At 47.6% G+C, this 13,858-nt stretch overlaps 1 protein-coding gene across 2 annotated transcripts in view; it reads left to right on the forward strand.

The window, feature by feature from the left end:
- The first annotated feature begins 10,900 nt into the window (after positions 1–10,900).
- BRF1 (BRF1 general transcription factor IIIB subunit) overlaps positions 10,901–13,858 on the forward strand; it is a 199,194-nt gene continuing 196,236 nt past the window's right edge. For both annotated transcript variants that reach the window (XR_014529466.1, XM_083518401.1), the window contains exon 1: positions 10,901–11,322. Coding sequence is in view for 1 of the 2 variants with exons in the window: in XM_083518401.1 (XP_083374527.1) it covers positions 11,124–11,322 (199 nt within the window). In the remaining variant the exon portion in view is untranslated. The remainder of the gene's footprint in view (positions 11,323–13,858) is intronic.

The following is a 13,858-nucleotide window of genomic DNA, read 5'->3' on the forward strand; positions in this document are numbered from 1 at the left end:
CCAAGATTCGTATCACTAGGAATGTGTGCTTTAAATTAAGCGTTGTTGGAAATAATGCACGTGCACATGTGCAAGGGCCCATAGCGAGAATGTGGACACCTTGTTTTTTTTAAAAGAACAACAACAAAGAAACCCTAGGACCTGCCAGTTTGCTCCAAACTAAATAACCAACATTTGGATGCACAACAGCACACAATGGAAAGGCTGGGTGGGGCTGGAATAATGAGCCACACTTTTTATTATTCCCAGCTGCAACATGTCATTAGCAAGAGTAGATATTTCTCCCTGACTCCCGGGCAAAACAGCAGGGGGGACTGGCATATAATAAGCCCGTACAAAGAGAGCTTTCCTCCTGACTCACTTTCTCCTCTTAGAAAGATGATTCACCCTCATATGGAACCAGACCTCAGCAAGTTGCGTGCCTCCACAAGCACGACACGCCTGCCTTGGGAGCTAAAACTACACATCTCTGGAGATAGTATAAAAGAACCTCTTTTGTCATTCAGCAAAGCTTCAGCTCAGCTGGGGAATCTCGATAAACAGCACGCCAAGGCTGGCCTGGCACATGCTAATCCTTCTCCAGGAGGGATTTGGAGCTGCCTCTCCAGCACTGCCCATGGCCTGGGCTGGCACAAATGTGGGGTGGTTGTAGGGAAAGGCACATAAGCCGTTCCGCACCAGGAAGGGAGGTTAAGTTAAAAGTTGCCAGCTTCCTGTTAGCTGCAAGGGCGAAGGACGTGTTTGGCAAAACAATTCACTGCTGTGTTTTGGGGAGTTTGCTGTGAAAGTTGCACGCGAGCATATTCTGTTCTGATTTGTCCACCCCACCTCCCGATTTCAACAAGACTCTGCCAGTCTTTCCCAACCTGGTTCTCTCCAGATGTTTCAGACTGAAAGATACCACTTCAAGCTCCATCTATTTCAGCCTCCTATTCCCACAATGGTCAACAAGATGCTAGGAGCCACTGAGAGCCTTGGATTTATCCACTCTTTTATTTTTTTATTAGTTTTTTAACATATCATTTTCAACAATTATTAAACATGCTTTTATATCTTATACCATTTTTTGACTTCCATCAAACACATCTGAAAATTTTCCAATCTTTTCACTTAATATACATTTCTTACTTTCACTATTACGTTTAAATCTCATAACTAATATCTCTCTTCTTTGCAATATTTCATATGTTTCTCCTTACAAAACTTATTGTAGTCCTACTAGCGTAATTTGTTGATTACAATTGCTCTTAAAATAGTTCATATATTTCTTCCAATCTTCTGTAAATATCTGGTCTCGCAGGTTTAATCCTTCCTGTCATTTTATCCAATTCTGCGTAGTCCGTTAATTTTGTCTGCCATTCTTCTTTCGTCGGTATTTTTTCTTGCTTCCATTTCTGGGCCAACAATACTCTTGCCGCTGTTGTTGCGTATGAGAACAATTTACCATCCTGTCTATTAATATCCTCATTTATAATACCAAGTAAAAATGCTTCTGGTTTCTTTAAAAATGTATATTATAACATCTTTTTCATCTCATTATATATCATTTCCCAGAAGTTTTTTACTTTCTTACATTCCCACCACATATGATAAAATGTTCCTTCTTTTTCTTCACATTTCCAACGTTTATTATTTATCTTATACATTTTGGCTCATTTCACAGGTGTAATATACCATCTTTACATCATGAATTTATCCACTCTTTTAAAGCCATCCAACTTGGTAGTCCTGTGGAAGTGAGTTCCATAGTTTAACAATCTGCTGTGTGAAGAAGTACCGTATTTTTCGCTCTATAAGATGCACCAGACCATAAGATGCACCTAGTTTTTGGAAGAGGAAAACAAGAAAAAAAATATTCTGAATCTCAGAAGCCAGAACAACAAGAGGGATCGCTGCACAGCGAAAGCAGCGATCCCTCTTGCTGTTCTGGCTTCTGGGATAGCTGCACAGCCTGCATTCGCTCCATAAGACGCACACACATTTCCCCTTACTTTTTAGGAGGGAAAAAGTGAGCCTTATAGAGCAAAAAATACGGTACTTTCCCCGCTGTCCTGACTCTGCCTCGTTTGTTAGGTCCTTGTTTGTTTGCTTTGGTGTTTCCCCATTAAACTACACCACCTGCTACGTCCTGTTCTTCTTTCTTTTCAAGGTCTTGGCAGGTGAGGTTTTGCAGGCAAAAGTTGAGAAGTGACATGCAGACACAGGTGTTGGCGGAACCCAGAGTGCAATGCAGGTCTGCAATACCTTCTGCTGCTGTCCTCTTCAGCAGACGGCACAGCAATAAGAAAAGGTATTGTTCTGTAATTACAATACAGAGCTTAGAACGAGAAAAGAATAATGTTCCCATATGAGAAGAGTCCTTTGAAAGAGAGAAAAGCACGCTCTCCTCATTTTTAGATGACACATGAATGTGTTGCAACAGGCATTGTTTTAGAAGAGGCATCAATGCTTCTAGATACCAGTTGCTGGAAAACACAGGAGAAGAAAGAGCTCTTGGGCTCAGGTTCTGCCTATAGGCTTCTCATGGACACACACAGCTCAGTTGGCAGAGCATGAGACTCTTAATATTAGAGTTGTGGGTTTGAGCCCCACGTGGAGCAAAATATTCTTGCATTGCAGGGGGTTGGACTAGATGACCCTCGTGGTCCCTTCCAACTCTATGATTCTGTGATCGGCCACTGTGAGGACAGGGTGCTGGAATAGATGGGTCATTGGCGTGATCCAGCAGTCTCTTCTAAGGTTCTTGCTTGCAATTTTTAAAGTATATATTAAAAACAATTTTTATAAGTGAACCATCTTCTGTGCAATCAACTGAAGGTATCAATGTGTTTTAACCGATTAATCAAACTGATTAAACATGATATGCTACTATGAAAACTGCCATTTTGGTGATGTTATCCAGGCATAGGCAAACTAGGCCCTCCAGATGTTTCTGGCCTACAACTCCCATCCAGTGGCGTAGCGTGGGTTGTCAGCACCCGGGGCAAGGCAAGTAATTTGCGCCCCCTAACCCGTGGATTTGCGCCCCCTAACCCCCAGATGTTGCGCCCGGTGCGCCCGGCCCCCCCTGCACCCCCCACGCTACGCCACTGCTCCCATCATCCCTAGCTAACAGGACCGGTGGTCAGGGATGATGGGAGTTGTAGTCCCAGCTGCTCAACCTTCTCAATTTTCACAACCTTTTAGCTCCCCCCCCATATTGCAGGGGGTTGGACTAGATGTCCCTTCCAACTCTACAATTCTATGATTCTATAAGAATTGGTGCTAAATAAACTTTATGCAGTAGTCGTTGTAACAGCAACAACAGAAGAAATAGTAGTAGTAGCAGCAGCAGCAGTAGTAATAATAATTATAGATGCTGAAGTAACTGGCAGGCTGGGGCTGATGGGAACTTTAGTCCAAAATGTTTGAAGCGCACCAGGTTGTCAAAGGTTGTTGTACAGGAATGAATCTTGCGGCAGCAATACTGTTCAAACTTGCTGGCATCTGGGATTAAGCCCTATCAGACGAAGGATTACTTCTGAATTTGAATTCATAGGACTGCAGCCCTGATAAAGAAAACAATTTTAGAAATTATCCTTCCCTTTTGAGCTATTGCACACAATGCAAGCCAAGAAAAACAGCTCCTTTGTGGAACTTTGCTACATTTCTGCAATCCGGACCAAGGCAAGGACGCCAGACATTGTCATTTATCTTCGGATGAGAGCTGGAATCCTAAACATACAAGGAGGCCCCTCTGATTCATCAAAAACATACCAGACATTCCCTGCCCCAGTATTTCCCAGATTTCTGATTGTGGAGTTTCTTTTCTTCTAAAAACCATCAGCCATACTAAAGCCCTATTTGGGTATTTAACTCTTGCAGGTTGAGGTGTGTTTGGGTGGATAAACTGTGGATGAGAGGAAGGTTCTTAACCTTCTGATGTGTGCATCCAATTTGCAAGTTAAAAACGGATTGCCACCCATCCCTCTCTCAATCTGTTTAAACAGATAGATTTGCTGCCCTCAAATCTAGTCTCTTCATACCAGGTCAGACTGACTACCTGTCCTTCTTGACTAGCATTGCTTACTCTGACTGACAGCATCTCTTCAGGGTCAAGTGGAGTCCTGTCCCCGCCACCTAACCTTCCACCACATTCTCTTTGAACTCAAAATGAAAAGGAACAATTGAACGTGGGCCCTCTTGCATGCGCAGCAAATTTGCAATCAAGATCCACCCACCCTCAGAGCAGGCCAGCATGAGTGAGTTCTGGGCCTGCCACCTAACTGGAAGAAGAAGTGCTCAGAGCAGGGACACAACAGGCAGCCTCTTCAGAATGGTGCTATACTTGGGCTAGAGCACGGGTGTCTTTTTTCAGAGAGGGCCAGATTTGATGAAGTGAACATGCGTGAGGGCCGACCAAAGTTGTTGACCTTTTTTTTAGGATTGAAGTTGTTGAACTTTTTTTGGATTTTACCCCTGGGGAAAAACTGCCACACACAGTGGCCAGATTAAACCAATGGACTTTGGACATTCCTGAGCTAGAGCATGGGTTGGCAAGCTAAGGCCTGGGGGCAGATCTGGCCCAATCACCTTCTAAATCTGGTCTGCAGGTCTGCAGCCACAGCAAAGGTGGCATTTTTCCATCTCTGCCGTATCAAGCAGTTGGTCCCTTACCTTTCTCGCCCTGATCTGGCCACAGTGATCCATGCCATGGTCTGGATTTGGATTTGGATTTGATATCCTGCTTTATCACTACCCGAAGGAGTCTCAAAGCTGCTAACATTCTCCTTTCCCTTCCTCCCCCACAACAAACACTCTGTGAGGTGAGTGGGGCTGAGAGACTTCAAAGAAGCCCAAGGTCACCCAGCAGCTGCATGTGGAGGAGCGGAGACGCGAACCCGGTTCCCCAGATTACAAGACTACCGCTCTTAACCACTACACCACACTGGCTCTCCAATGGTCACCTCCAGGCTTGATTATTGTAACTCACTCTACACGGGGCTGCCCTTGAAGCTGACCCAGAAACTGCAGTGGGTGCAGAATGCCATGGCGAGGCTCCTTATGGGGTCCTTGCCATGGGATCGCATTCACCCAGTGCTTTATCAACTGCACTGGCTCTTGGTGGAGTACAGGGTCAGGTTGAAGGTGCTGGTTTTGACCTTTAAAGCCCTACGCGGCCTAGGACCCACGTACCTACGGGACTGCCTCTCCTGGTATGCCCCGCGGAGGACCACAAATGACAACACTTTGGAGGTCCCAGGTTGCAAGGTGGTTAGATTGGTCTCAACTAGGGCCAGGGCCTTTTCAGTACTGGCCCCGACTTGGTGGAACGCTCTGTCACAAGAGACTAGGGCCCTGCGGGACTTGACATCTTTCCACAGTTTCCCTCCCCTTACAGTTTTGATACATGGGCTACTTTTAAAATGAGGCTGCATTTTAACCTGTATTTTAAATTATCCCCCCCCCCCAATATTATTTTTTTTGTACTTTTACTGGTGTTAGCTGCCCTGAGCCTGACTCTGGCTGGGGAGTGTGGGGTATAAATATTTATTTATTTATTTACTTATATTATTATTACATAAGTAGAATGTGTGCTTTTATTTAAAATCCATCTCTGGGTTATTTATGGGGCATAGGAATTCGTTCAATTCCACCCCCCAAAATATAGACCAGCTCCCCACAAGGTCTGAGGGACAGTGGACCAGCCCCCTGCTGAAAAAGTTTGCTGACCCCTGAGCTACAACACTGGACTGAATAGCCCACTTCCAGAAGATTCTGAGAGGATGGAGGTAAGCAGAAGACTGGCAAATCTTAGAGACAGAATAGTCCAACTACCTCCATGAGGAAGTGCTCTGGGCTCACAAGAACCTTTAATTAAAAAAAAGGTTATTAAATTATTTGGGGAACAAGAGGAGAGCAGAAATAGGGTTTTGGCTCCCTCTGCTGACTGCTTTATACCATTGTTAGGCTGAGAGCGGGAGCATTAACTGATGTTTCATCAAAGGAAATTTACTGTACTTAAAGCAGAAATGTTCTCTTGACAGTGAAGACTCTATCTCCAGATTTTTTCCAAAAAAGTTGAGAATTTCGCCAAAGTTAGCTAAAAAGCACGCTGGGCTCCTCCAGATGTCCTGTTTATTCAGCATTCATTCGAATTTGCTTGCACAAAACCTACATAGTGCTTAGTTTATCTCTGTTCTTTATTTGTTTGTTTATGGGGTGGTTACATGACAATTAGCATTCATCCTGATTTGCTTTTGGGGTGTTAACATGTGTTCCCATTAATTGTTCATTCATCCCATGATTTTCAATGCATTTTCCTGTCACTTTCCTAACTGCAAAAAAAATACATAAAAAGAAATCAGTGTTTTTTATTATCATAAAAAAGTGGAATAGTTGCACAAGGACAACAAAGTACTTTAATTCTTTAGGAGAAAAAGGTGGGATATAAATTCGAGAAACACAATCAAATAAATTAAATTTGCTTTAATTGCACAAATCTAAAGTTCCAGTATGAGCTTGAAACTCTCCTGGAACCTAGGGATAGTCTGGAGGCAACCCAGACTTGACATCTTTCCGCAGGGCCTGCAAGACGGAGCTGTTCTGCCAGGCCTTTGGCCAGGGGGCAGTCTGACCTATTTTCCTTTGTATAAGAACAAACATGAAGGAGGCCTCCCAGCCTGTTCACAGGTCCTTATATGACCAATGAAAACAGTTGGTCCTGGCAAGTATTAACCGCTCTCAAACTTAACTTGATAACTGCCATTTGTCCAGATTTTAATTTGTCTGAATTAATGCCTGTTTTTATGTATATTGTGTTATTTATATGATGTTAGCCGCTCTGAGCCCAGTTCTGGCTGGGGAGGGCAGGGTACAAATAACATCATCATCACCATTATTATTATTATTATTATTATTATTATTGACCCTACTTGCAGGAAATGTGATACAGGATTAGCTGATTGGCTGTCTGTGGGTTGTCGTCCCCCCCCCCATTCAAGTTATATACAGTGGTACCTCAGGTTACATACGCTTCAGGTTACAGACTCTGCTAACCCAGAAACAGTGCTTCAGGTTAAGAACTTTGCTTCAGGATGAGAACAGAAATTGTGCTCCAGCGGCGCGGCGGCAGCAGGAGGCCCCATAAGCTAAAGTGGTGATTCAGGTTAAGAACAGTTTCAGGTTAAGAACAGACCTCCAGAACGAATTAAGTACTTAACCTGAGGTACCACTGTATTTGCAAATAACATAAATATTAGAAAATTACCCTAAGTTTCTATGCACTCATCCATAGAAAACTAAGACTTTTAGTTCTACTTCTGGAGACTTCATAGCATGCTGGAAAGTGGGGAATAAATTTTATCATCCTTTTTTAGAGTTAATAAAATTTAAGGGGCTTCTAGATTAGTCATAGTTCCTGAAGATGAAAGCAGAAAACAAGAAAGGGTGGGAGAAAAAGTACTTTATGTAAACAGGTTAACTAGTGAGTTGGGGGGGGGTCAGCATTGGCTTCGTGCCACCTGTTTTCACAACACCACCTTATGCTGACCTCAGTTAACTATTTTGTCAAGCAGCGACCATCGTGGAAACTGAATTATAGCTAGAGAGAGACTTCTTTTTCCAATTATGTTACATGTATTATTATTATTTTTTAAAGCTGCTATATGGATCTCTCAGTCAGGACTGTGGTGAAAGTGGGGGACCAAATCATTTTACTGCCCCTGCCCCGCCAAAAAGGATGCTGTTGTAGGTGCAAATAGCAGCTATGGGTGGAATTCCCATCATGAAATGGGGCAGAAGGAAATAATAATTATTTTTACACCGCTTCGCGTATTTAAGTTGCATCATGCATTGGGGCGGCGTTTTTGAACTAGATGTCCCCCATCCTTTTCAGTTTCAAGATTTTGTGATTTAACATTTGGTATAATTTAGCCTGTCTTCCCAGGCTAAATTACCGTATTTTTTGCTCTATAAGACTCACTTTTTCCCTTCTAAAAAGGAAGGGGAAATGTGTGTGCGTCTTATGGAGCGAATGCAGGCTGCGCAGCTATTCCAGAAGCCAGAACAGCAAGAGGGATCACTGCTTTCACTGCGTAGCGATCCCTCTTGCTGTTCTGGCTTCTGAGATTCAGAATATTTTTTTTCTTGTTTTCCTCCTCCAAAAACGAGGTGCGTCTTGTGGTCTGGTGCGTCCTATAGAGCGAAAAATATGGTATACTGTCTTGGGAAGACAGGCGAACTAATATCAGTGTACTGGAAGATCACCAGTATTGAAGCAATTATTCTTCAACATCAACTTTGTTGTGCGGATGCCTGATGATCACCTTCCAAAGCAACTACTCTATTCCAAACTTAAAAATGGAAAGCGTAATGCTGATGGTCAACAAAAGAGGTTTAAAGACTGTTTCAAAGCAAATCTAAAAAAATGTAGTATAAACACCAACAATTGGGAAACACTTGACTGTGAGCGCTCCAGTTGGAGAACAGCCTTTACCAAAGGTGTCATGGGCTTTGAAGACACTCGAACTCACGGCGCAAGGGAGAAACACGTTAAGAGGAAGCCACGCTTGGCAAATCCACACTGTGATCAACTCCTGACCGGAAACCAATGTCCCCACTGTGGAAGGATGTGTGGATCCAGAACTGGCCTCCACAGTCACCTATGGACTCATTGTTAAAACCATGTTTATGGAAGACAATCTTACTCGGCTACGAGTGATCGCCAAATAAGAAGATAACTCAGGCTTAAATTATGAAGAAAATGAACACATTTTCTTCAACGTTTTGTCTTCTTAAGCACTGTTCCAGAACATGTGTGTGTGTGTGTTGGGGGGGGGGTTAATTAAAGAGTGTTTGAGGAGTGATGGGCAATTTGCACTTAGGAAAATGCTAGACCAAGTGACCCAAGTGAACAATAATTAGCTGAGAGTACTTTAGGACTGATTTGTCGTGATGGAATTTCCAGTACGAACCTTGAGGCATTTCAGCGAAGTGCCGAGCCATCTGCTTCATGTAAAATGAGATTGATCCTACAAGACGTTTTTTCTTCTCTCCGTAGCTTGATCTATTGCTTATTTGCTTAGTTAGAAGGTTTATACCTTGCAACTCATGGCAGGAACACAGCCCAGGACCCCTTAGTCCTTTGCCTGATGGATGAGACAGGAGTTTGGTTCCCTTCAGCTCTCCAGTCTAAGAGCAGGAAAAACGAGTGGAATGTTCTTTTTTGGCAAGGCTGGGGTGGGGGGAGCAGCTGCTCCTTACCTGGTGGATGGGACCAGGCTTATCTTCCCCTTGCCATGATGCTCTTCCTGGAAAGGAGGGGATGCAGCTTCTAAGTGGCCTTGCGTCTCCTGGCAAAACACTCCCATTTCACATGCTGCTTTTTGTACTTAGGTACACATAACGGGGATGCGGGTGGCGCTGTGGGTTAAACCACAGAACCTAGGACTTGCCGATCAGAAGGTCGAGGTTCGAATCCTGACAGGGTGAGCTCCCGTTGCTTGGTCTCTGCTCCTGCTAACATCAAGTGCAAGTAGATAAATAGGTACCGCTCTGGCGGGAAGGTAAATGGCGTTTCCGTGCGCTGCTCTGGTTCGCCAGAAGCGGCTTAGTCATGCTGGCCACATGACCTGGAAGCTGTACACCGGCTCCCTCGGCCAATAAAGCGAGATGAGCGCCGCAACCCCAGAGTCATCCACAACTGGACCTAATGGTCAGGGGTCCCTTTACCTTACACATAACTAGGAAGAAAACCATTGCGAATGAGCCATGTTTCTTAATCTTCTTTCTCTCTTTGCAGAGGCTTTGTTTATTCAGTGGTGACGGAAATATACTCTCCATGCTCAGGGGCTCTTTATTTTTCAGATATCCTGGGAGTGTTCCATGAAGTGAATGAAATCAGCAACCCAAATGAAGGCCTGTCTTTCTAGTGCAACACTCCCCACCAATTCATTTTCCACAGCAGCAATCCAGACTCCTCTCTGGGAAGGTCACTGATTGGGGGTGAAATTCTAGCTCAAGAAGGAGGTAAGCCCCACACTTTAACAGTTAGGAATAATGATAATAATTTATTATTTGCACCCTGCCCATCTGGCTGGGTTTCCCCAGCCACTCAGATTTGACATACATATGGCCACAACAATTCTGAGGAATATACACATTTACTATCAGCCCCCCACAATTCATCAAGCCATGGGAGTGGGAAAGAGGACTTTCTTTGTCAGTTCTGCTGAAAGACCAGCAGCGTTTGGCTCATTCCACCTGCTCAGTACAAGTATGAAGAAATAGGTTTGCTTTTCCACCTTCTCCCTCCCACTCCTTTTTTCCTTTAGTGCTGTGTCTTCCCTATTGTAAGCCTGAGGTGATTTCTTTGCTGATATCTGCAAGCTGCAATGTGACAACACCCCCACCACAACTTCTGTGTGTGTGTGGCCTAGGAGCAGGATAAAATCAAAACAAAACACTTTTTGACTTAAAAGTTAATTGGTTTGTCCCCACCTCTGCTTGTTTTCTGTGAACGCGGGGCAAGCTAAAACAAACCATACCGAGTCCCTCCAGAAAACGACAAGCCACCAGCCAGACCTGCTTAGCTAGAACCCAAAATCCAAGCGGCAAACAAACCCTCCCTTCGGCATCCCGGCCCTTACCCCGGGGAAGCGAACCAGCGGCCCTCAGACAGCTCCTGGACTCCATCTCCCATCAGCCCCTGCTACCAGGTCGCGCTGGCGAGGGCTGACGGGAGTTGTAGTCCACGAGCAGCCTGAGGGGCCCACAGGCTTCCCGCTGCCCTGCCTGAGGCGAGAGGGCCCGCGAAGCCCCGCGGGAGCACCTAGGCCGCGGGGCGTCGAGCGGGCTGGAGTCGAACGCGCCCACTCGGCCCGCGAGCGCTTGGCTCGCCCGTTCCCGGCGAGGGGAGGCGACTAGGCCTCGCCGGCCTCGCGAGAAGGGGCGGCGTTTGCGGGCCGAGGTGGAGCCGGCGAGGGGAACCGGCCGAGGCCCGTGAGGGGAGAGCGCGCGTGTGGCGGCGAGAGAGAGCAGGCGGGAGGGCGGAGGGGGTCGCCGGCCCGGCCCGCGAGGCGGCGGCGGGGTTTTTCCTTGGGCCTGAGGGGAGCCTGCCTCCCTGCTGCCTCTCGCGCCCGAAGATGCCGGGCGGCGGCGGCGGCGGGCGGGTGTGCGCCGCGTGCGGCAGCTCGGAGATCGAGGTGGACTCGGCCCGCGGAGACGCGGTTTGCACGGGCTGCGGCTCCGTCCTCGAGGACAACATCATCGTCTCCGAGGTGCAGTTCGTGGAGAACAGCGGAGGAGGGTCGTCGGCCGTCGGGCAGTTCGTCTCCCTCGACGGTGGGTGACGGGGGAATAAAAGGAAGGGATGCAGAAGGGGAAGCCGGCAGGGGGCAAGGAGGGCATGTGGGGCAGGGGTATGTGTGAGCTGGGCTGGGGAATACCCTTCTGTGAAAATACGGACGGACGTCCTCTTCCATATGAAGAAATCATTATTATTAATATTATCATTATCACCACCACCATCATTACTATTCCTTCCATATGAAGAATAATTGTTGTTATTTCAGGATTTATACCCCACACCTCTGACCCTGTTGCCCCAGCCACTCTGGGCAGCTTAGAACATACATAAAAATGGAAGAAAACTTTTAAAAAACTTCCCTATACAGGGCTGCCTTTAGATTGCTCTAGGGTCTCATAACGCCATACCCTCCAACATTTATCCAATGAAAATAGGGATGTCCTATTAAATTATTATTATTATTATTATATTTTATTTTACACACGCCCTGTCCATCTGACTGGGTCGCTCCAGCCACTATGGGCAACTTTCGACATATATAAAAACATAACAAAACATTGAATATTGGAAAACTTCCCTATGCAGGTCTGCCTTCAGATGTCTTCTAAAGGTTGAATATTCGCTTATCCCCTTGGTTCAGGGGTCACAGAACTCCGTACCCGCCAACATTTCTCCAGTGAAAATAGGGATGTCCTAGTAAATAATAATACTAGTAATAATAATAATAATATTTATACAGTCATACCTTGGGTTGAAGTAGCTTCGGGATAAGTATTTTCGGGTTGCGTGCTGCGGTGACCCGGAAGTATGGGAGTGCATTACTTCCGGGTTTCGCCGCTCGTGCATGCGCAGACGGTCAAAATGACACGTGCATGCACGGAAGCTGCGAATCGCGACCTGTGCAGACGTGGGTTGCGTTCGCTTCTGGATGCGAACAGGGCTCTGAAACGGATCCTGTTCGCATCCAGAGGTACCACTGTATACCCTGTCCATCTGACTGGGTTGCTCCAGCCACTCTGGGCGGCTTCCAATATATAAAAACATAACAAAACATTGAACGCTAAAGAGCTTCCCTATGCAAGGCTTCCTTCAGATGTCTTCTATAGCAGTGTTTCCCAACCACTGTTCCGCGGCACACTAGTGTGCCGCGAGATGTTGCCTGGTGTGCCGCGGGAAAAATTAAAAAATTCGAAAGATTTTTTTTTAAAAAAGTCAAATTTTCGATTGGGGCGCCGTCACTAGATGACCCCTGGGGTTCCCTCCCTCCCTCCCACTCTGCGCCTCCCTCCTCCTCCTCCGGGGAGGCCCTTCCTGGCTCTCGGCCAAGGCTTGGCGGCTGCCACTCACTCACTCGCTCGCCCACCCGTCCCTCCATCCCTGCACCCGGCCTCTCCCCCTCCGTCCCCGGCGCGGGGGCTGCTGGGATCCGTAGTCCCCTCGCCCTTGGGCTCCGTGCCCGTGCGGGGTGCGCGAACTATGTTTCCCAGTGTGGCCTGGCGGGCCGGGCGTTTTGTTTGAAGCGCTCTTCTCCCGGCCATGGAATGAGCGCAGCGGCGGCGGCCGGGCGGGCGGGCAGGGGCTCTTCCGCGCAGACCCCGCGCCCCCTGCCTGCGCCCCCGCGGAGATCGGGCGGCAGGATGGAGCCCGGGGATCCCCGCGGAGGCGGAGCGGCGGAGGCGGAGGCTGCCCCCCAGGTAGGGCTGCGTCGGGGTTTTTTTTATTTTTGCAATGCTGCATCCGCGCCGGAGGGGACGCATCAGACCGCGGGGAGACCCCTTGGCGGGCGTGCAAGGCAATGCATGCGTGCAGGCGTTGCATGGAGTGCAGTGCAATGCAATGGCAACGCGGCGCCCTGCATGCATGCATGCAACTTCCACCGGCGCTCCGGACTTGGCAGGTGAGGGGGGTCCCCAGTGGGCGGCAGAGAGAGCCGGGAGGGCGAAGGGGAGCCGGGGGGGGGGGAGCAGCGCTGCTCCCTGAGCCGAGCCCGGGGGGAAACTTCGGCGTCGTTGCGCCGGGTGTTGGAAGCGGAGGCTGGCGGGGGCCCCTCACCTGCAAAACCTGGTCGCCTCTCATATATTTCGTGCATTGCATTCATCGCCCGCTTTCTCCTCCAAGGAGCTCCCGGGGGCGCGCGTGGTTCTCCCCGTGTTATCCTCGCAACAACAGCCCTGCGAGGTGGGTCAGGCGAGTGGCCCAAGGGAGACCCAGGGATTGTCCTGGCCAGGTGGGGTGATTTGAACCCTGCTCTCTGCCCGGTCTTCGTCCTCATTTAGCCCCCACATGTGCATGACTGTGCATGACTGAGGTTTTCCCCCCTCGTCTTGGCTATGGTGTGAGTCTGTGCTGTTAATTAATGGGGTTCTGCCTTCGGAGAAGATGAGCCAGCCCTCAAGGAGGTGATTATGTAATTTGCTAGCAATTCATGTCCCTCCCGGCGTGACGCTGCGCGCTGACGTCACGGGGCTGTAATGGTGGTGTGCCTCGAAATTTTTTTCATGAAACAAGTGTACCTTTGCCCAAAAAAGTTTGGGAAACACTGTTCTATAGGTTGTATAGTTACTTATCCCC

Source organism: Podarcis liolepis (genome assembly GCF_965112155.1).
Source record: "Podarcis liolepis genome assembly, chromosome: 1".
NCBI classification, from domain to species: Eukaryota; Metazoa; Chordata; class Lepidosauria; order Squamata; family Lacertidae; genus Podarcis; species Podarcis liolepis.